At 43.7% G+C, this 24,171-nt stretch overlaps 1 protein-coding gene and 1 pseudogene across 1 annotated transcript in view; one reads left to right on the top strand and one right to left on the bottom strand.

Annotated features, from left to right (window-relative positions):
- LOC104863860 overlaps positions 1 to 1,033 on the bottom strand; it is a 1,664-nt pseudogene extending 631 nt beyond the window's left edge.
- Positions 1 to 24,171, top strand: part of Sorcs1 (sortilin related VPS10 domain containing receptor 1) — a 369,207-nt gene that overhangs the window by 71,898 nt on the left and 273,138 nt on the right. The window contains exon 3 of the mRNA XM_033761243.1: positions 6,261 to 6,328. Within this exon, the coding sequence (XP_033617134.1) occupies positions 6,261 to 6,328 (68 nt within the window). The remainder of the gene's footprint in view (positions 1 to 6,260; positions 6,329 to 24,171) is intronic.

Genomic DNA, 24,171 nt, shown 5'->3' on the forward strand with positions numbered 1-24,171 from the left:
TTTTTTCTTTTTTTTTTTTTTTTTTTGTCATCTTGGAAGGGAGCCCTCAAAAGAGGCTATACTCATACATCTTATCAGAGCAGATACTTAAAGGATTCCTGGCTCCTCGAAAACATGAAAGCTTCTGTGTAAGTTGAAATTTTGGAGAAATATTAACTGAGCCAAAACCACATCTGGAATATGTGTATTTTAAGGGCAATCACTGTTACGTGTTTGCTTTGTTTCCTTAAAATTGTCAGGCAAAGAAAACAACCCAAAACAAAACAGTTTGCCGGCCAATGATTGTCTCTCTTTTGCCCGATGCTTTGCATCCCAGGATAGATTATTCCAAATCATTTCCAGCCCCTTACATTTTTCTGTCCCTGTCTTTGCATTCATTCACATGAATCCAGTTGAATGTTCTGTAGCAAGTTGCTGCTGTAGACAGAGTGGAGGCCTTTGAGCCGAGGCCCTGAGCAAACCCCACGTCCCGCTGCAGCTGTGGGGAAAGGGTGGCGGCAGCCGTTTTGTTCCTCAGGCCCAGCCACAGGCATCTTCAGCGAGGCCTCTCCATGGTCAGGGAGCCCATGGTGGCCCACACTGGGAGGAAGGTTCGTGGGCACCAGTGAGGGTGAGCTCTGAGAAGGCTCCCCAGGGATCACAGTTACATAAGTGCCCTCCCAGCTCAGCCCGAGGCACTGGCTGGGAAGAAGAAACCGCGCTCATTTTCTGACTCTGCCAGCAGAGCTCTCACCATCAGTGTGGTTCAGGGTTTGGAGTACAGACAGAGGGATGAGAGAGACTTTAGCACCCATAGCCCACTTTGTTCACTGTAAAGAGGCCTAAGGTGCACTCTGTCTCCCCTGATACTAGTTTTCCAAAGCTGGACACAAAGGGAAAAAGAACACAGTCATTAATAATTGAAACTCTGGAAGATGTTTCCCGATTGCCTATGATCTCCCTGAAATGAAGTGGCCAGGCCAAGTTTCCTGGAAATAGCATAGGAGACCTTGTCACTGGGCTGCATCTGCGGAGAGTCCTGGGGTGTTGACATGTTGGGAGGGTTCCTGAATCTCTTTGGGGAAAGAGAATTCTCAGGACTGGTCAGAAAGAGGTAGGGGAGGGCATATTAGGCAGAAATTTAGTACATACTAAGACTGGAGTACAGGTCTCAGAGAAATAGGCAGCATCATTTCCTGGAAAAGGGAACAGTTGTGTTCTTCTGAAGGGGTGGAGATCCCGGGAAAGTCCTTTCCCCAGGGGTGCTGGTCCATTCGGTACGTATGGGCCCGGGTTTCTGTCGTTACTTTTTACACAGATAATTTAAACATTCATTGGCTTCTCTGAATCTATTCCTTTATCTTAGGATCAAGTTCCTGCTCTTTACTTTCTCAAGTAAGACACTTTATGGGCTTTCATTATTTCTGAGGAATTTGTGGCGTGATGGGTCTGGAAGGTGAGGACCCTGAATTTTACCAAGGGAATGCTGCTGTGAATCAGCTTGGGTAATGCTGACTGGGCCTCAGAAGTTGCGGTTTTTCGAAACAGAATTTTTTAGATATGATTTCCTTGTCTGCTTTCTATTCATTTTTTATTTCTTCTATCCTACCTCAGTATGATTGAAAACTATGCTAAATACTTAACTTTTAAAAAACTTATTATGATAAAAGACACTTTGCCTTTAATCCCCCTGAAAGTACTTACGCCCTTTTGAACACACTTAACCCACTGTTCTTGCCGCTTTATGAAATGGGTCTGGAGGCCTCATCGGTGCAAGAGAGCCTTTGGTTGTGCTATCCTGACAGTCGTGACAGCCTGGATGACCTGGGTGGCTTTGGAATGTTTTCTTTTCATAGTCATTTTGACTTTGGGAAAGTGAGCGGGGAATATTTTTAGAGGTATTTTTGGCAGTGTGTCTTATACCGTAATTTTGAAAGTAAAGATTTGCTATTGTAGTTTGATCCTTTCTTGTAGACATCTCCCCTTCCACACTCCTTAATGTGGAGTTAATTCTTTAATTTAGCAAAAGATTGGAGGAAAAATTTGTCTCTTACTCAGGCAAGAAATGGAAATTTCTGGAGCTGCTACTGAGAAAGTATAAAACATATTTTGGTTCCCAACAGTCTATACTTAATGTAGACGTTTTCAAAAGGATCCTCTAGATTCAAGTTTTGAAGAAGGTGCTCTAGGAGTTCCTTAAATGTTTGGGGCTTCGTTTCTGAATTGTATTTTATAGTCATAATAAAAAATGCTGTCACGGTAAAAGTTGTTACATGAATAATAACAGGCACCATCAAGACTGCCTGTCTATTAACGTATGCTGCTGCTGCACTAGTTTATTTTAACACATACCTGGGAAGAAGGCGCGCTGTGCTATTCTGATGCGCTATTCTGATGCCGCAGCATTTTTCACTGGCTTTTGCTGATTTACAGTAGAACATTCTGTTTCATCTTCCACATACTAAGCTTCTCTGTTTATCTCCATGAATTATTTTGTTTTGTAATCCAGGGCAGCAGGAGGTTGCCACTGGAAGCAGGGGGGAATGAATTGGCATTTTCTTTTCACTGAGTCCTTTGTAGTGGTTTCTCGCCCCCACACAGAGGGGATAAAGGCCTGAGTTGATTGAATTTTTCAGCACTGGCTGAGAAGGGCTTCACCAAAGCAATACTGGTTTGAGAATCTGAGTTTTGAAATCTGGGCTCAGAACTGCAGAGGAAGCCCTTTGTCTGCTCCTTGGAGACTCTGCGTCTGCCTCACAGAACCTGACACCCACCAATCCTAACGGGTGAAGGATGCTGGGGGGCACTGGCATTCCATGACTGTGAACAAAGTGAAGTTTCTTTCAGCAGGAGATGAGGGCAGGTTCCTTGTGTGAGAGCAGCTCTGAGACAGGGTGGGGGTACTTGAATACATACTGGGGAAAGCCGGAAGGGACTGCTTGCCGTGTCCTGGTACAATGTAGGTAGGAGTCGTCCAGCCGTAGATATTTGGATTGTAGCTATTTTAAAGATAATATCCTCAGATTTGGAGAGGAGGCTGAAAAAGCCGTTGGTCACCACTTACTGTTTTGAGTCAAGGGTGGTTTAATGCTACCATAAAAACAAGATGCAGCAATAAATAGGAAGCAGTAGGACTCCATTCTGTTTGCGTCTATGAAGCAGCCTTGCTTTTAGTGAATCTACACTTAAATGGTCTATATTTCAACTCATAAAGTCTTAACACAAAAAATGTTATAAAATGACTGAAAATAATTAACATATTATTCCAGTACATGTCACATGTTACTACGTTTAACAGGCCTGTTGACTTTTCTTTGTTAAAGTTTGAAAAGTACACAGTGTTACAGATAATAGAACCAGAATAGGTAGGCAATTGCATTTTAAAATTTTTTTTCTCATGAAAGAGTAGGGATTTGTACCGTGTCCCTTAACAGGTGCTGTTAAATAGTTTTGCTAATTAATCAGAAGGGAAAAACTGAAACCAACAATGAAACAGGACTAACGCATCGCGGCACATGTGTACCTGTCCCGGAGTATGGTAGACAACACTATACTGTACATACAGGCGAGAAGGGGAAAAAGAAGGGAAGAGAGACCTCAGATCATTGGAAATGTGGCTACAGGTTAGCAGTTCTGCCTTCGTTCTCACTCTGATTCTAAAAAACAGGAAGACTGAATAGATTGATTCATGCAGATATGCTTTGAAATGTCATAGAGGATGCTCCTGCTGCTGCAGTATCGATAAACTGCCTGAGTGTATCGCTGGCATTTCAGTTTTACTAACTCGGCAAGCAGAAGCAATGAAGGGCGTCCTGCCTTCCTCCCGCCTGCCCGGGAATTGCTGAAACACTGTCGGTGCGCGCTGGGTTAAGGGCTCCATCTGGGTCTTGGTATTCCCTGGGCAGATGACAGGGAGGCAGGGCCCGTGAGCAGCGGAATTTCATTACTTAAGTGACTGCTGTCTTGTATCAGGAGAGCAACTATCTAGAAATGCTTTGTGCCTGCACATCCGTTTTCTTGGTGGGGGATTTCTAAGCTTATTCTGCAAAACTGCGCTGCTGTGGAGCAGCCACACCGTTCTGTGACTTCCGACAAATAGCCGCCCTGCTGCGGCTGATCCGCATTCCCTCCCCGGGGGGCGGGCGATTGAAGTTTAGCGCTCAGGGAGCCTTTCCTGGCACGCGGACCTGTGCAGCATACGCCCCACTGCAGGCATGCAGCTGATGTGCCCACAGGTGCCCGCCTCCTGCTCGCAGAGTCTGCTGGGGAGGCAAGCGAGTTCGGAGGGATCGGTGAGCGAGCCTGTACTGCTGCTGCTCAGTGGAGGGTGGCTGTGAGGACAGACCTTTGGGGATCTCAGTTCGTCTTCATGTTCCTGTGTTCTCTATTTCCTTAAACTCCAGCAAATCTGAACTCCCGAGTTCCAGTCTGCTTGCTGAGAAAAAATCATTAAGAGTCTGCTCTATGATGCACTTGTCTCCGTCCATCATAGGCTGGCCAAAGAGGGGAAGGTGGGAGCAGGCGGCTGTCCTGGGCAGCTGGCTGCCTCCCAAGTCAAGGTTAGAATGTTGTGTGCTGTTTGCAGTGGCGCGAAGGATCCCTTGGCCTTCATAGGAAATCAATGTCAACATTTTTCTGTTGAGTTGGAAAGAGTAGGCCAAAAGTTCTAGGTTAGGAGTAGCAGGAGAAAAATATGAACTTGGATGGAAAAGCTGTTCTTGCCTTGTGTAGAGCGAGCAAGTGTGGAAAACCAGTGGCCAGGAGCAGGCTGCACCACTGTGGGATGTGCCTGAGTGTCCCGGGGCTCTTGTACTTCAAGCACAGGTGGATCTTGGTCTGTGCTCCAGGCATCAAAGATGCTACCTCTTCCAGGTCTCCAATGAGCTTGGCTTTCAAGTAGACTGGGAAGGAGGAGACCTGCTGTGTCCACCAACTTCCTTACCTTTAATGAGCTCATTCAGTCCTAGCAGGGGCTCGGGCTCCTCCTTACTCTGTTCTTTATGTTAGGGTTCACTGGAGGATGCACACACATGCACTCCTGTAGAGTCAGCTATGGAAGAGTGCACAAGGGCCATGTGTGTGCTCCACAGCTGGAGGGATCAGTTACAAGTCAAAGTCCTAGAGCTCTCTTTCACTGCAGTCTGTGCTAGTCCCTGTCAGGAAGCTGAAGGCTCTGTCCTGGAAGGCTGGAGACAGAAGCCCAAAGGTGATGGTGAAAACTGGAGTTCCTCTGAAGAAGAGGAGTGGGAGTTAACTTCTTTCCCTGTTGATTCCTTCCAGGCTCCGAGCCGATTGGCTGGTGCCACTCACACCCAGAGTATGTCTTCCTTCTGCAGTAACTCCATTATCCAGACACATCCATAACCCCGCCAAACCAGCCATGACTATTACATCTACTGACATCAGGAAAAATTCTGGACTCTTAATACATGTTTCTTGACATTGGAAAGAATTAACTAAATCATCTGATTGCTTCTGCGATAGGTTGGAAGTAGTGCTAGGTTAAATATCAAGAAAGGATCTGCTGGGAACTTATGGATTCCCTCATATTCCCTTCCTGGGACTTGTTCCTAATTTTAACTTTATATTCTTTCTCTTATGGATGCTTCCCCATCGCCCAAATTCCATAAGCTTCAGGATCCCTTGAAACCTGGACATCCCCACTTAAAAAATGCCACTGTTTAGCCAGTCTGTGGTGCTTAATGGCTTCTATCCACTGACTTTCCTAGGAACTGGGAAGCCATAAAAAAACAGGCAAAGCTATGCTCACGAAGAAGGAGAGAGGGTAGATCCACATGATAACCTAGATGCGATTTGTGATTACTTTATTGCCTAATTTTACCCCTCATGGCAACCCTTTCTGGAAAGGAAGTAGCATTACCCACTGTGCTTGTTGATAGGTGGAAACACTAAGCATCGGAGGGACTCCTGTAACCTGGCCAGGAGGAGGGCTCAGAAGGGCCCACCACCTGTGCAGTGGCTCCCTCGTGGGTGTGTGACAGCTCTGCCAGCCTTCCCAAAGTGTTACACCCCACAGAGTGAGAGATATGTGGTGTGGCAGTGGGTACCTGTGCTGCTGGTTGATGGTCAGTCTGAATGGCAAGGCCAGCTCTCCGTGAAGGGCCTGCCAGCCCTTCCCCAGTCAGTGTGGCAAGTGCTTCCTGAATTCATTCGGTTACCCTAAGCACCCCTTAGAGGAAGCCTGAGCCTCCCTTGGGACACTTCAGTTCTAAGAGATCCAACTGTTTGACACTAACTGTGACCTCTTCTTTTGTCTCCAGGTGATTCTTATTCTGACAAAGCTGTACGACTATAACCTGGGGAGCATCACCGAGAGCTCACTCTGGAGGTACGTGGTGAACTGAGCGGGTGGCGATGGTGCTGTTTATTTAGGATGCCAGGGGGTGTTCTGGTTATATGCACTGGTCCTTCCTCTGCCCATTCTGTGTTTCTCTCCTAGTGGGTTGGGCTTTGTCTCCCGGTGGGCCAGAGGGTCGCCTTCTGTAAAGATGCCCTCTTGTGGTGAGGCAGAGTTCTGTGGTGTGATCTTCAGTAGGCTGTGCATGTGCATTTCAGTTTCCATGGTCCTCACAGATGTGGCAGCTTTTAGAGCAGAAGGGAAACTGAAAGGCCCTTTGTAGAAGTGATCTACACAGCCCTTGGTTCTGGACATGGGGGGCTCTCTAGCAGTGCAGCATTCAGTTTCCTTTCCGAGGTCTCCCAGCTCCCTGTCCACATGCAGGTGAGCAGGTGCACACATTTATGTGCACACCCTTGTGGCTGTGATTCATACAATATTTCCTTGTACCTACAGAGAGTGTGAAGAACAGTCGTTCAGATGAATGGGTGCTTACCCTTTGGGGACTGAGTGGCTTGGTGAATAAGGCTGTCAAGATTTAGAACCAGCAGGGGAAGTCTCCTCAGAAAACTCATATTGTCTTTCTACTGTTTCTCAAACTCTGCTGTGTTTTTCTTACTCCTGATTGGCTTTTCTTGCCAGCCTGTCAGGTGGCCACATCCAAAGCAGTCTGGAGCCCAGCCAGGAGAGGGCTGGCTGTGCTTGCTTAATCCCATGTCTTCTGACAGTGCCCAGCCCAGGGACAGGGTGGAGACAACCCTAGGAATAACTGAGAGTTACATACGTGTGGGCAGTCTGGTAGGAGCCTGGATAAAAGTGGAAATGCATTAAGTGCTTAGCACCTGCTGTATTGCTTAAAGGCAGTAAGTGTGTATCAGAATGCTCCTGACTCAGTAAGTTTGAGCTTCCTTGATGGGCTTTTCCAGTGCAAGTAAGCGTATTTGAATAAAAGTTGTTTTTTTCCTACGGTGCATCTGCTGTTGCAGTGTAGTTGGCATATGACAGATCTAAAAGGCATACATTCTTCTCTCAAGGGCAGAGGCCTCTAGGAGGCACAGCCTCCTCTGCCCGCTCGGAGGGAAGGACACACAGGAAGGACATGTGGGGGGGGAGCATAAGGGACAGGCTGCAGCCAGCTCAGGCGAGAGAAACCTGCATGGCACGTGACCTGCCTGTGTAGTTTTACTGAGCTGCCCAGTCCCTGAAGGAGATAATCCCCAGGTGAGTAGGGTGTCTCACAGTCGTGGGTGCTGTGATGTAAGATACCTGGTGCTTCCTTACTTTGCTTGGGTGAACTTGTTCTTTTCTCAGGTGTGCTGTGAGTCCTTCACCCAGCACCTTGTTGCTGTGAGAAAAATAGCGGCACTGTTGGTGAGAACGGTCACAGCGGCAACAGCAATGAAAAAATTATTGAATATTCACTGTGTGACAGGCATGGTGCTTAGTGCCAAACATTAATGCATTTTCTTACTTCATTTTTGTGGAGTGCCCAAGGTCACACAGTTAATGCATAGCCTCCATACTTACAGACAAGTTAACATCTCCATACAGTAAGCGCTTTATCATCTCCCAGCTAGATTATATTATATGCAAGATTATATTCAATGAGTCTATATTTTCTATATAAATTATACCATATTATAGTACCCTGTACTATGGCACAGAGTAGGGTTTTCAGTGCTGTGACATTTGAATCGGCATTTTTCCTGCTGCTAAAAAAATATTTGGCAGCAGAAAAATGACTTCTTGTACAAAAATCAGATGCATACAGCATTCAGTGGAGCCCTTGTCCTTTAAAAGTTTACAGCTGAGTAGTCAAAATCGGGAGAGTCACAAGTGCCTGTGGGGTGTGAGAGGAAGGAGAGAGGCCAGGAGGTGCTTGACCTTGACTTTCTCCTAGGGCTTTAAGCTTCCTAGTTTTGGAGGAGCCACGAATGAGGGAAGGACGGGCCACAGTGCCAAATGAACGAGGTTCCCTCTCCCTTGGTCTTGTCATTGATCGCCCACAATCCTGAAGCCAGTTGTTGAATGCATGCTGTTGTTCCCTTAGGAGTCTAGAGGGGAGGAAAGGGATGCTCTGACACACAGCTATGACCTACACCTTAAAGACAGCCCCACCTTACAGTGGATTAAGCTGTTGAGATTTGTGGAGCCAGGTGGTTTTACCATTTTGAAGCAAGATAAGCTTAAAGGTGGAGATAAATAAAATGTCAAAATCTAGATGGAGTTTCTCAGAGGAGAAATGTATTCATCCCTTCCCCTTTTCTGCTGGAGTAATCGGCCCTTGAAGGCTGAGGAGCCCTAACTGGTGAGAGAGCCCTAGGCAATTCCAAAGGAGCAAAAAAAAAAAAAAAAAAAGTACAAACCCTTAATGGGACCCTCATTGCAGTGCTGAGGCTTACAGGCTCCCTGCAGGCTGACTTGTCCAATCCCACTTCGGTACACAGACCCAGGGAAGACACAGCAAGCTTCCACCCATGTGCTTGTCACACAGCAAAGTGTGCTTTCAAGACTCAAAGGAACACGTGGTTAGAGAGATGAGTTGAGGCTTCTGTGTGATTCTGCGCTCGTAGCCAGTCCTGTTTCCTATTTTCTCAGAGGTTTCCTGGTCGCCTGGGTGGAACCTGTGCTGGAGGTGAAGGGGGCAGCACGGTGGTCTGAGCTGCTGGGAGCTCTGGGGTCCAGACTAAAGGCAGGGGTTTTGAGGCTCCCCAGCCCTTGCTCTTTGCCCTTCCAACTTCACAGGAGGAAGAGGGAGCAAGGGGTGGTTTGGAGCAGATTGATGGCTTCTGCTGATGTCTCCCTACAAAATCCAGTTTTCACTAAGCTACAAACACAAGGTTATTGAATGTAACTACACACCTTAAAAATGATATGTGTGACAGTTTGCTTGTATGAGAGTTCTTCAAGTTACTCAAGCACCATGGTGTTTTCCGCAACTGTGCTTATGAATGTTCAGCACCTTCCAGAGGATGCTTGGAGGTAGCCAAGCTCCTGCAAGGTCAGGCAGCATTTCGAATTGCAGCCCTTTGCCCTCTGGTTATTTTTTACCTTTGTAACTCACAGTCCCATCTTGTGTTTGTATCTCATGGTGCTGCTTTTGGTTGCTGGACTTTTATTTTATTCCAACTTTCTATTATTGAATACTTATTATTATCTAAGACTTACTATTTTTTAAAATCACAAAATTGACGAGTACTCGTTTTAATGAGTGAACAAGTGAAAAGATGAACAAACACCATGTCAATAGCTTCTGTCTTCCTGCCCAGATCCAGCTTTCCCGAGATAGGTGGTGTTGACAATTATGGATAATGCTGTCTGTATCTTTAGGACCCAGTACAAAATACCAACAGCTATATACTTATGTTAGGATGATGTTTTTGTTTGAGGAAATAGGAGTGTACTATTCACTGAACTGCAACAATCGATTTCACGTCACTGATCAACAAGTCATGAGTATCTGCTCACACTGTGAATGCTGCATGTTGCATTAGACAAATCCATGCTTAATTTCCTTATGTAGCGCTTCCTGGATACCAACAGAGTTCTTGGTGCTTTTATTCTTGTACCAACCAAATAAAGTAGCCTTATTAGTATTCCTGGTTTCCAGATAAAAGAAGTTAGACCTGGAAACATTAAGGAACATGGTTAATGGTCATTCAGCCAGTTGAGTGTCAAAGCTGTCTCCTAACTCTGTTTTCCTTACTATGCTAACTTACTTCTTCTTTATCTCTTCTATGGCTCTTTAGTGAATTTCCCAAATATTTGAAATTATATGTCATGCTTCAATAAATGTATTTGTAACTTTTATTTATGTTGTGGTAATTTTATCTCTGTCAAGTATTGTAGAGTTCTAAGTAGTATATCATTGTATCATAACTATATGCATTAATCATGCACTGTAAATAGATATCTGAGACTAAGAAGATTGAAACAATATACTCATGAGCAATGATAGATTGCAAATATCCCTATGCCTTCATCAGCATAGGGTATGACTGTATTTATTTTTTAACCAGTATTTTTGGTGAAAATGATGCCTTGCTCTGTGTGTGTTCTGACGGGTTTTTCCCTGACTTAGTGATATGGACTCTCTTCATGTTTATTGGTGTGTGACATTGAGGAGTCCCCTTGCCCCCACCCACCCTGGGCAATAGTAATTGCTTCTTTCTCATTAACCCTGCAATGCATTATGAATCTTTGTCTTCTAATGATCATCAGATGTATATTTATTTAGTTCAGTTCAACAAACATCTGTTAAATATTTTTTTCAGTGCCAGTCACAATGCTAGGTAGAAAGTAAAACAAAAACAAAAACAAAAAACAAAAGCATATGAATAAGAAATTGTTTCTGCCCTATAGAAATTCAAAACCCAGTGAAGGGCAGACCATGCATAAGTGTGGTTAATGCAGGGTAACAATGTTGCACAAGTTATTGTAATATTTACCTATTTCCATGTCTTAGTTACTTCTCATGTTGCTGAGACAAAATACCAAACACCCACAAGTTAAAGGAGGAAAGTTATTTTGGCTCATATTTTGTAGAGCTTACAGTGCATAGTCAGCTGGCTCCGAGACATCATAGCACGGCAGAGGGGTATCACTGAGAAGAAACAGTTCATAGCAGAGCAGGCAGAAGGCAGCAAAGCAGCAAGCAGCAAACAGCAAGCCTCCCTTTCCCTTTTATGCCATCTAGGCTGCAAGCCTTTTGGGTGGTGCTGCCTACAACCAGGCTAGACTTTTCCATTATAAACACCCAAAACTGTGCTAAACCAATCAATGGACTAATTTAGTGCCACACACTCCTAGTATCACACCCCCTAGGTCCATCCAGGTCTGAAAAGCCACACCTATAAGTGCATGAGGCTTTGGGGAAATATAAGAGCCATAATATCCTATACTTGCCTGAAAACACAAAGATTGTGGCCATTGTTTAGTTTTATGTGTGTGTGTGTTTCACACCCAATATAGAACCTTTTCATATTAAAAAAAAATTCTTTTTTCTTTGAAGCAATTTATTAGGAAATGGTCTATGATTGCTGAAATCTACTTTGGTTTAGATTTGTTCATATCCTAAAAGTTTAACCTCATGCCTCACATGTAGGGGATATAGTTTTGAACATTGAGCTAGAGGATCTTGTGAAATGGAATCTCATTACACTCCAAATGCAAGAATGTGACTAGTGCCAAGCTGGAAAAGCACAGAAATTCAAGTCATGGAATCTAGTCATGGTGCACCACATGAAAGCTATTACTCCTAGGGTCTGGCTGTGTTCTGCTCAAAGATGCCACGGGCTTTCCTGAGATCTGTGATGCCATCTGCAAGAGTCTGGCCTTAACTCCACTTCTCTCTCTGTAATTGGTGCTCCGCTGAGAGCTCCATTCCTCCTCTTAGCAAGGAATGGGTGAGATGCATAGTAGAACAAATATCACCCTGATGATCTAATAACTTTACCAATGTGAGCCAAGGAAGCAAGCAGAGACACATTTGCTACAAAAAAAAAAAAAAAAAAAAAAAAAACCAAAACCAAAACCAAAGTGACTGGCATTCTGGTTGTGGAGAGAGAAACGTTTAGAATATTCACTCTTCTGTGGTTACACTGCCTCTGAGCACTGCGTGGTACAGTTGCACAGTCCCAGAGGTCTGTGGGCTGGAGATTAGCTTATCCAGTTCCTGGATAGACACAGGCTCCCACCTCTCACAGCCCCTTAGAGGACTCTCCACTCATCCGTGCCTTAGTTTTTCCTTTCCTCATGAAAACTTACGCTTATTATTAGTAGGTAAGCAAGCATTGGGGATTAAATATTCTTTGATATCTGGGCATAAAGAAAGTCACAGATATTCTAGGATGTGATTTTATACCGTCTAGGGACGTACAGTATCACTGTTCATTAAGTACGATTAGCCCCTTCTCATTTTTCAGGTCTCACTTTGAATATCAACTTATTATTAAAAGCTAATTATATCTACACTATTAAAATGGGATTCTGCTTCTCTCTACCATGATTCTTTGTTGCTTTCATTTATGGCATATGTCCTGATCTGTGGTTTTGTTTGCTACTTGTCTGTTGTCTGATGATACCACTAAAATACGAATTTCCTTAGGACAAGAGAACTTCTTTGCCTTCTTTGCTTCATGCCAAGAAAGTGCGTGGGATATAACTAGTCAAGTAAGATTTGCCAAGTTAATTGGATGTATAAATAAAGGTATACCAAGATTCACGCATGCTAAGTGGTGTGAGTCCAAATATGACTAAGATCCAATCTTTGCCTTTGCCGAATCCAGTCTAGTGAAGGAGAAGGAGAAGTAAGTGAGTTTAGATTAGTGTGCGGAGTGATATGTAGGGTGCTGCTATCCGTGTTCCAGGGTAAGGAAGTAAAGCTCCCTGGAAGAGAAGATACCTGAGGTGGAACTTGAGCAAAGGATAGGAATCAGACTCAGAAAGGATATAAATTATTAATTTATGGAGTACTGTATTCCAGGAATATTTAAGTGCTGATAGCATAGTGCACTAAGGAAGCCAAACTATAAAAGTAATTCATTACATAAACAGAAACAAGAACAAAAATCAGAGGATTATCTTAATAAATGTGGAAAAAGCCTTTGAAAATACCCAACATCTGTTCATGATTAAAAGCCAGAGGAAATAGATATAGAAAAACCTTATCTCAACAATATAAAAGCTATTTATGACCGATCTAATGCCAACATTATATTAAGTGGGTAAAGTTGAAACCACCCTCTAAAATTAGGGCGAAGACAAGCATGTTGACCATTACACTCCTGTTCAACATAGTCCTGGAAACATTAGCCATGGTCCTGGAAACACAGTCCTGGGAACAAGCAAGCACGAGAAAGGAAATAAAAAGAATACATATAAGGAAGGATGAAGTAAAATATATCATTATTTGTAGGTGACATGATCTTTACCAGGCCCAAAATACTCCACCAAAAGACTCCTAGAATTGATAACAAAATTCAGCCTCGTTGCAGGATACAAAATAAACACACAGAAAATCAATAGATTCATATATGCTGATAATGAACTCACTGAAAAAGCAATTAGGAAAATAACACCACTCGTGATAACATAAAGATTAAATTCATTGGTATAACCTAACAAAGGCAGTGAAAGACCTCTACAATCAAAAATACATCGGGCTGAAAAGGAAATCGAAGAGGATGTTAGAAAATGGAAACATATCCCATAGCCATAATCAAAATGGCTATACTCTCCAAACTGATGTACAGCTTTCATACAATCTCAGTCACAATACCAGTGTCATTTCTCACAGAGATAGAGAAAACAATCCTAAAATTTGTATGGAATCAGAGGAGAACTAGAATGGCAAAAACAATCCTGGGTAACAAAAGCAAAGCAGGTGGTGTGACAATTCCAGACTTGAAGTTTTACTCGAAAGTTACATTGATTGAGTCAGCATGGTACTGGAAAACAAAGAGACATGTGGATCAATGGAGCAGAATAGAATAAGCCGGAACAACCCCAGGCAAGTACACTACTTGATCGCTGACTAAGGAGCCAAAAGCATACACTAGAGGAAAGATAGCCCATTTAATAAATGGTGCAGGGAAAATTGGATATCCACATGCAGAAGATTGAGTCAAGACCTATTTATCTCATTATGTACTAAACTAACATCAAAATGGATCAAAGATCTAAGTGTTAAAACAGAAACAATATAGTGAAAGATGAAGTAGGTAAAATTCTTGAAAACGCAGGCATAATAAGCAAGGGCTTTCTGAACAGAATCCCAGTGGTGGAAGAAATAATACCAAAAAACAACAGATGGAATCCTATCAAATTTAAAAGCTTCTGCACACCAAAAGAAACAACCATAGAGTGAAGAGATGGTCTGCAGACTGGGAAAAAATTTTGCCAGTTATTCCTCAGACAGGGGACTGTCATCTAGAATATTTAAAGAACTGAAAAAAAAATTAAACTTCCTGAAATAAAAGACTCAATCAAAAAATGGACAATCAAATGAACGGACAGATGCTTCTCAAAAGAAGTCCACGCAGTCAATAAATACTTGAAGTAATTCTCATCATTGCTGGCCATTAGAGAAATGCAAATTAAACCACACTGAGATGCCATCTTAGCCCAGAAAGAATGGATATCATCAAAACATCTAATAGTAACAAATACTGGCAAGGCTGAGGAAAACAAGATGCTCTACATTGTTGGTGGTAGTATAAACAGGTACAGCTACTGTGGAATTCAATGTGAAGATTCCTCACAAAACTAAAAACAGAAATTCCATTTGACCCATTTTTCTATACACGCATACCTGTGTTTATAGCCGCAAAATTTATGATAACTGTGTCTTGAAAACAGCAGATTAAGTCCAGTGACAGATGAATAAAGTAAATGTGGTATTATACACAGCAGAGTACTATGTTGCCATAAAGAAAGATAATTTTGAGGAATTCATAGGTAAACAGATCAAACCTGAGAGCATAGTGAAATCAGTGCGACACGCAAGCTCAAAAAGTGCATGGTTTCTTTGATGTGAAAAATACAAAAAAATAGAAGAGAGGTCAATAGGAAATGGGAAGAAGTGCAGATACTTCCTCAAACTACAAATTCATTACTCTTAAAATATTTCAGTGTAGATATTAATTGGTTTCATTTATACTACTAGTTTATCTCAGTTCATTGAAAAGAAAGATTTTTGTTTGTCCTTTTCTTTTTTTGTAAGACTTTTGGATTCTTCTTGTACTCTACTTTGAAGATAATGATACAGACTGTAAAAACTATTGCTATTCTGTTGTTTGATTATGAAATTTTGTGTTACTTTTCATAAAATAAAAAAGGAGGACATATTTAGATCACAAAACAGGATGTGCGTGGCATGGATTAGTTCAGATTTTTCTGTACTGAGTATTCTATGTTTATCCCCCAAACAGCCATGCATCTTTGAAAGGTTGGGGGCAAAAGAGACATTGGAAGTAATGAAAATTTCAGGAAAAAAATTATCTTGGTATCATGTTGAGAATTAACTTGAAAATAAAAAAAACACCAAACGCCGAGGAATGCAGTTTGGCAGGCAGAGGAGGAATCTCGATAGATCTTACAAAGTAAAGGTGAACATCACTGATTAGACCCTCGAGAACGCAAAAGGGCAGCTACACCAGCAGGGACTGTCTCATGTTCATCTTGGCTAATCCAGGGGACAGGGAGGCCATTTGCTAGAGAAAAAGGTCAGGAAGAGAAGTTAGAGACAGGTGATGGAAAAAAATCCAAGTTTCCTCTCTAAATTGTTGCGTTTGGGTTAGATTTAGACAATTCAGTTGGAAGTTTTCAGTGAATTATTTTGTACATGGCCTTGGAATCCAGGCAGCAGGACTGGTGGGGAGACTGGGCTTTGGGAGACAGCAGGGGCCTGGAGACCCAGCACGGTAGAGGAATGTGAGGAAGGAACCAAAGAGGTGATCAGTGTCTCCCGAAACGGGAGTGTGAGGAGGAGTCGGAGAGGTCGCCATTTCAAAGTTAAAAGAAAAAGTATAAAGGGGCAGGCACCAGTGAGAAGAACAGGAGGCAGGACAGAGCAGTCACGTGATGAAGCCAGTGCTGGCCACTGCTGGCGGGGAGCTGCATTGCAGTGCGCTGCAAACATGCCCACCAAGCGTCCACGCCGAGTGACCAGAAGTGCGGAAAGGGGAGAAGGATGTGGAGGCAGCTCTTTCAAGGAAGGAGTAGTGCAATGAAATGAAAGCAAGACAATGATTTTACGTGAGCGAGGTCAGAGATTATAGGAATTTTTCCGTTCTTTAAATGAGGAAAACCTAGTTATGTTTATATCATCAGGGCAGAAATTAGTAGGAAGAGATTGAAAGTGCAGGAACATTTGAGAGAGACAAGTAGTAGAGGGACTCTGCAGTATGCAGCCATGGTGGGCCCGGGGAGGGAGAAGGGTGGGCAGAGTACGGTGGGGGCCCAGTTTCGGGTCACAGATCAGCTTTGTTGGGATATGGGGGGTCCTCTTGCCATTCAGTTACCTGTTCAATGGGAGATGGATCTGCAACATGACTTCAAGGTTTAGAAGGGCCGCAGAGGAAACTTGGAAAGGGACTTCTCTGGAACAGGGAGCTCTGGGGCTGGGGATGCTCAGATCCAAGCTGAGGCTTCACAGGAGGTGGCAGGCTGGGCTTTACACAGCGAACCTGTGTGACACACTGAGGGCAGTCCGTTGTGTCCTTCTGGCAGGCAGACAAGAAGCCAAGGGAGCCGAACCAGTTCCAGTGGTGGAGAAAGTGGGTCCAGACTAACTAGAGGAGAAGGGAGGCCGGAAGTGGTAGGAGGGCCCCAGCAGTGAAGCAGCAGGACTCTTCTCCAAGCTTACTAGAAAGACCAGCGGACACTGAAGGAATAATAGCCACACAGTGCGGCTTTTTATAATGTAAAACTTAGAGCACCGTCTCTTCGCCCCTGAGCACTCTGTGAAAGAGAAGCGGCCAGAGCAGGGCGAGTTCATCAGAACGGCTTTTATTAAAACTACTGTTAAGAAATCCACTCAGCTCTGTAGGAGGAGGAGCTGCTGTTCTCTGCATGCATGTGGAACAGCGTGGTGTGAATCCCCTGTTGAACATACATATAGAATACATATTTATTATATGTAATATATTGAATATCCAGATTATTTACTCTGTTTTTCAGTGTAATTTCTGGAGTCTCCTTTGACCCTGCTTTGGCTTCTGCCAACCTTCTCCTGCTGGGTGCTGCCTTCCTGGGCTTCAGTGTTTCCACACCCTAACATCCTCCAGAGAGGAAAAACACTGTATGCTCCATCCGTGGTGGCTCCCTTACATGTTCTGCTCTCTGAAAGCTCCTCCTTGTCAGTGGCCAGGACTTGGGCTCCATCGGGAATCCAGGTTCTGTCCACTTAGTAGCTCTGAAATGGCAGGCAAATTAAAAAAAAATAGCTCTGCTACATTTCCTCATCAGGAAATATTGGTGAGATTATGGTGACATTTATGATAAGTAGACATCACTTATCTGTGATAAGTGTGGCTTCTGACTGCAATGTCTTCTCCCTTCTATTTCATTTGCCTAGTAAGTAATAAAAGGTATGGGGCGGGCATTTAGCTCAGTGGTGCCACGACCTGCCTCACAAACACAAGGACCTGAGTTCAATCCCCAGTACCAAAATAAATTAATAATAATAATAATAAAGGTATCCATCCATTCATACTGTATACTCCATGCCAGGCCTTTCTCTGAGTGCTGTGCAGATACGAACTAAATGAACTCTCACGATAGCCTCGTCATCAGCTTGGTACTGTCCTTTCACTCTTGCCATGGACAAGGAGTCACCCCACAGAGAGGGTTGGATGCACGGCAGTACGGCAGAGGTCTGAACCCAGGTGGTGCAGCTCAGAAGCCAAACTTTGACCCCAAGGAGGAATGTCCGCAGGTTACTTTTTCACGCATCCTCCTTGCTGAGAATGATTTACTCTTCCTAGGACAACACTTTCTGTTGCAAGGATCATTTTGCACGGATTCTGTTTTGCACATTTGTTACTTCACAGAGAGCAAATTGAAGGCTGGCTGTTGTCTCATTTGCCTTTGCATTTTCGGCACCAAGTCCTGTTCTTAGCACACAGTAGATACGTGGAATAAGGATACTTTTTGGGAGAAAGAAGATTTTCAGATCTATCTGTGTCATCTGTGGATTTGATTAATTGATGTAATGCTGCCCTCTACGATATATCACAGGTAATCAAAGGTTAACAGTAGGCGATATCTCAAATGTGAGGTCTGACCCTTTTCTCTTTGCACTTGAAGAGGTGAAAAATCTAATTGAGTTGCAGCACAGACTTTGACTTTGTTACACTGGGTCTGCAGGGATTGCCCACATGTACTGGGAACTCTTGCAGTGACAAACTGTGGTTAGTTTTTTCCTTTGTGTTTCTTTCCTTCAATTGGCATTGGGGGTTGTCCACGTACAATCTTAGTGTCTGGCACATTGAATTCCTAATGCGGAGCATGGAACCCTGAGCTGTCATCCCGGAATTAACTTTAGGAAGCGGCATCCGGGACACCATTGTATCCTGGCTCAACTGAGCAGAGACCAGGGGACCCATGGTGGCAGTGAAGTGGCTCTCTAGGGCGAGAGGGTTTTGCTCTCCTGGGACAGAGGATGTGAAAGCAGCATTACTGGAGATCTTCCAGAAAACCTTTTTATTTTATTTCTTATTCCAGGTGAAGTTACGGAAATGCTCTTCAGCCGTAAATCAAGCGAGAGCACTCTGTGCTCCGTTCTCCCTTTCCTGAAGGGAAATGGTGTGCTGAAGAGTTATTCCTCAGCACGGCTTTATTTCTTTCTCCAGCTAGGATGTATTAGCAAGGTCGTCACCTTTGGTTTATTGGCTGCAAACAATCTGATTGCACAGGATTATGACTTCTTCGCCTGCAGAAGCATGAGATGCAATCAATTCATGAACGGCACAGGGTTTTGTTTTTTTTTTTTCCTTCAAAAAAATGTATATTTATTTCTACTAGCATTTCTGGGGAGCAAGACAATTTTTTTTTTTTTTTGGTAAGGAATTTATCTTTGAATGTCCTGCTTCACTGCATCTTTCAAACAAGAACCCTGAGTCAGACCAATGTGCACTTGGCTTTAACCTTGTGAGTTTAAAATTGGAAAGGTGGCATCACAGAAGTCCCAGCTCCTAACTCTGAGCCAAGTTAATTGGAAATTTATACTTGTTGCTATATATGCATTCGAAATAGCTGGTGATTTGCAGCGGCGATGTTTACGGGTTGCAGACAGGTTCTCTTCAGGAGGACAAGGAAAAGTTGGTGTCACAACCCGTGGAACTGGGGTGACAGCGTTGTGATGCCTGTTTTCTTATTTTGTCATCATTTCCTAACTGCTAGGATCACTCCTCTTCATTCTGTCACTGCCCACACCCCATGTGAGGATCCACCATTTCTGACCTCAAAGACTGTCAGAATTAAACTGTCCCCTCTTCTTGTACATTTTCTCTTCAGAGTGCAGAGCACAGCCAAATGACCGGCCTCATCAAAACCTGATGAATCAGTGCTACAGCACAGATACCGTGCTTTCTGGCAGGTTGCAATAGGCCCTGGCCTCTTCTACCCCGGCTAGCAACAAGTGCCTTGGTTTCTGCCACTCTCTTGGCGAGGGTCTGGGCTCTGATTTTGGCAGCCTTCAGAGACCGCAGGTTGATGCCCTGATGTTGAGATGATGTACGGTCCTGTGCTGTCTACTTATACCAGCCGCTTTGTGTGGTCTGGTCAGATTTCTAGTGTCTGCAGATCCTTTCTCAGAACAGTCCCTGCATACTTACTCATCAGTGGTCTCAAACTGCGTGGTAGTTTTTCCCACAATCAGCAGGATGCATGTGGGGTTGGGAAGGCGGACAGTGAAGCTGGCTGCTGTTTGATTTGGAACAGCTGAGGTGCTTCCTTCTAGGACAATCCTGCTGAGCTTAAATCAGCATGGTGGCCTGGGGTGTCTTGCTGTTGGAGACTAAGTTACTCACTGTCTTAGCTACTGCTCGCTGAGACACATTGCCCAGCACCCACAAGTTAAAGGAGGGAATGTTTTATTTTCACATTTGTAGAGATTTCCATTCATAGTTGGCTGGCTCTAAGGCAGGACAGCATGGCAGAGGAGAAACAGCTTATGGCCTGGCTGCAGGAAGCAGGAAGAGAAAGAAGAGAGAAAGAGAGAGATCAAGGGAGGCCAGAGGGAGGCTGCACCCCAGTGACCACCTCCTCAGACCACCTAACTTCACCCTGAGCTATAAACGCATCAGTGGCCTGGCTAATCCACCACGAGTGTCACATCCCGTGATCCAAAAGCCCCACCTTAAATGCTTGGGAAGACATCTAGATAGGAACCATAACACTCTGGGCCTCACCATTTCTAGGTGTAATTCTATAGGGTATGACTGCCTGGAAATTATGGCTGTTTCTCTGATTAGACCCATTATAAGAAGGCAAGAGTCAAGGTGCAGTTACGAAGCTGGTCTGTAATGGCAAATGTAAAGCTGAAGCCGCTGCAAAGGCCTGGGTGGATGAGAGCAGGTAGAGACTGTGGGGTTTGGGGCCATTTCTTGGTGCTTCCTGGGTCTGGATTCCGTATAGATTTGGGATCCCTACAAAACTCTAGTCACTAAATCCATGAAATCAGTTCTGCCCTTCTTCTCCTCCTCCTGTATCTTCTTTCTGCTCTGTAGAGATGGAGCTGAAATGGTTTCTTATCTACCCAAACCTTGGTTGATTTTGTCTTTGCTGGGCTTCATTTTTCTTACGTGGTCAGTGTTTCAGACTGAAGAGAATATACTTATACAAATATAAGATTATTTTTATTTTATTTTTTGGTTCTTGAGACAGGGTCTTACTATGTAGTTGTGACTGACCTGGAACTCACTATGTAGCCCAGGCTGGTCTCAAACTCACAGTGATCCTCCTGCTTCAGCCTCCCGAGCGCTGGGATTACAGGTGTGTGCTACCACGCCTGGCTCGAATATAAGATTAGATGGACTTTCTGTAGTATTTCACGGGGCATAGAACTGCTAGGGACTTTGTTTGCAAGTTATAGTTGCCTACAATATCTTAGAAGTCTACCCTGTTCGTTTACCATGATGCTTTTAGAGTTGAGACTTGCATTATATTCAGCAATAATGTTTTGCTGTTGATGCTTCTTCTCAAGGGAACGGAGACAGAACTTTTCCTCCTGGGCTTCTGCTCGGCCTCCCATCGCAGAGGGTCCCTGCAGTCTCTGGATGGAATCAGAGGTCAGGGAATCCCTGAACAAGAACGCGGCTTCCAGTTTCCCTCCTATGTGTGAAACCCTGTCCTTCCATGGATCTGTGGTGTGTAGGGTTTTCCTGGGAGAATCAAGTGAAATTCCAGATGAATGGTAGAATCTCAGTAAATGTAAAATTTTTCCCATCAGTAGCATGGCTCAGACCTTCTTTCTGGATGCCTGAAGGAATTGGTGTCAGTCCATTAAGACCCGTAGTGGGGTTAACAGAAAGTCTGCTCTGAGATTAACCAAGCCCAAATTCTAATCCTGGTTTTGAGTGGCTCTTCCTTATATTTTATCTTGGTTTTGCACTATTTACTGGATACAGAATTCTGAGGAACAGAATTACCAGCCATCCTATAGATTTGCCTAAGAAAATAATGCAACTGAGTTCCTGTGAGATACCAGTCACACCAAAAGGCAATGGGAAATAAAAGGGTTAGGCAAAGACTCTATGCCAAAGGCAAAGCACAACTATTGGTTTGAGGCCAGGTCAGAAAATAGAGAAGAGGGGAAGAGTGAGTTTTAGCAATGATCTGTATTTAAGAATGGTTATCTTCCTGCACCCTACTGCAAAGACCACTTTTGCAGCTGTTCAAGAGACAGAAAAATATAGTTAAACATTCAGATATGTTCCAAGCAGATTGTTTATTCGAAACAATGGAGTGTACAGGCTGCCAGTTCTTCAGTTTAACTCTTAAGTTTCAAGATGTTTTCAAGAAGTGTCAGAAATTCTAAATGAAAGTGAGAATGGCTTCACCTGCTTACATTTTCCTCAAAGTTTTGGAAATATACTCAGAAGACTAGGTCTTTTAGAGAGACCACTGCTCCTGCAAGCCCCCTGGAAAGCAGGTAGTGCCTCCTGTGAGTGCTGAGAATGACTGAACATGCACCGTGTTCCAGTTACGGCACTGACATCGATCGTGGGATCTTAGTGAACTTGTTTTATTCTGTAGAACCCTGGGGCCCTCAAGACCGTACTGAAAATTTGTACTACCAGTGACATGCATGCTTTTAATAGTCGTTACCCTAAATGTGTGCTTGTCTTAGAGCAGATATTCTCAAATACTTTGGAATGTTGAGAGAACACATGGTGTCCCTGTTTCTTCTAGGGTTTTTCTTTTAAATGTGTTCATCAGAAGTGTGAATATCTGAGGGGTGTAGACAGAGGCTGGTAACCTCACTATGAATTTGCAGGTAGGAAGCCTGGTATTTTAGAGCCACTAAATTAGGGTGCCCACATCTCAGTTAAATTAATTGAGAACTAGAGATTTCTCTTAACCAATTTACCTTATCTCTTTGAACCTTAAATTCCATTTCATACATTGGAGATAATAACAATTCCATAAATAAGATTATAGCAAAAAATAAATATCTTAAGAACTTAACCAGAAGCATTGTAAGGTACTTGAAGTAGAAACAGAACTGAAACTAAGGCACACCCTGGATGCAATTAAATATCTAGTGTTTAATTCACAACTTCTTTATCTCATACAGAGCAGAGAACAGTGCCTGTCCCACCAAGGGTACTCAATGCCTATTTCTGTAATGAATCCAAGTATGAATAATCCACTGATTTTACTTTACCTGTTATTGCATTGGTCAAGAGCTCAGCACTCTGTGAAGTTCAGTCCATACACAGTGTCTCTCATCCTAGCACCTTACCATCACTTGGGGAGAGTTGTATAGTAGCACACGTGTGGTCCCACCCAAAGCTAATTGAATTACAATCTCTTGGCCTGTGCCAGGACATAGGTAGTTATGTATGCTTCCTTGACAATTTTAATATGTAAAAGACACCCAGAATGAATGAACTCTTGGCCCGCCGCTCTCCTGGGGTTTTCGGTTGACTGGGCTGGTCAGGGACATTGCTGATTATTTCTTTCTAGGCATCAAGCTTCGGTGGTTATGTACTCCCATCTTGCCATTTTGTACAGCTAAAATATTCTTCATTAATGAGCATGCAAATTTGTCATCCCCAATAAGAGTCCAATCTCTTTCTCATCTCTTTCTGAAACATAGGCGTGCTGTACATGTAAATAAAAAACTTAAATCCTTTGTAGTGTAAAAAATAATAAGTCAGAATGGGTAAATTAATGTTGATAGAGGTCATTAATAGGCTTTAAATTGTAGTCTCAGGTCTTGGGCTGGCTTCAGAATCACGGTGTCACGTAATCAGTCAGTAACATTAGGAAATAAGCTGGGAGCACCAGAAAGGTGGCTTGAATGAATGACTTCCAAAAATGCTCTTGCTGTAGAGGAATGCTCACCTGGAAGGGACCTGTGATCCTAGGTGGGGTGCGGCCACGCGTTCATTTTGTGTCTGTTGAGGGTACCCTTCGAGTAAAAACTTGTCTGGAGCCTTTGGAATTATGTTGCTTTGTTTTTCTAGGATGCTTAATATTTTCATTCTGATTTAGTTCCTGAGTCCCACTAGAGGGTCATGTTGTCCAAGAAGCAGACATAAGTTTTGTCGTAGACAATCATGCGTCCCTAAGGTGGACTCTGGGGAGAAAGATCACGATCACTCAAGGCAAAGCACCTACCATTACTTTGTCACCGGTGGGAAAGTTAAATAATGTCTTGCCATAGCAGCAACAGTGCAGGCTGACAGCAGTGCAGTGCGGTGCCTCAAGAAAGGGGGATCGGATTCCCAATGAAGGGTGTCCAGGGAGCTATCAGCAGCCAGATGGGAAGTTGTTTTTACTGCACACAATGATTTCTACTCTGTTTCTTCAAAACCTCAGGCTATTTCTGGATAGCTCAAAGAATGTCACATGGTACTTAAAAATACTAATACACTTGTAGGGCACATGAGTACCACTGTACACTCGTACCAGTGAGGATGGAGGTGGCTGGAAATTCGCATGATGTCGTGTTCTCTTAAGGGGGAGGTGGCAGATGGACTACTCATAGCCATGCTATGTCATCTTTCTGTGAGCACTGCCTGGGGTTTAACTATTGGCGTCTCCGGGCCCTGTGCTTTCCTGAGCCTCACGGAAGCATGCAGGTTTGTGACCATTGCTGTCAT

The sequence above is a fragment of the Fukomys damarensis genome, unplaced genomic scaffold (genome assembly GCF_012274545.1).
Source record: "Fukomys damarensis isolate Sample0158 unplaced genomic scaffold, DMR_v1.0_HiC HiC_scaffold_8, whole genome shotgun sequence".
In the NCBI taxonomy this organism is placed as follows: domain Eukaryota; kingdom Metazoa; phylum Chordata; class Mammalia; order Rodentia; family Bathyergidae; genus Fukomys; species Fukomys damarensis.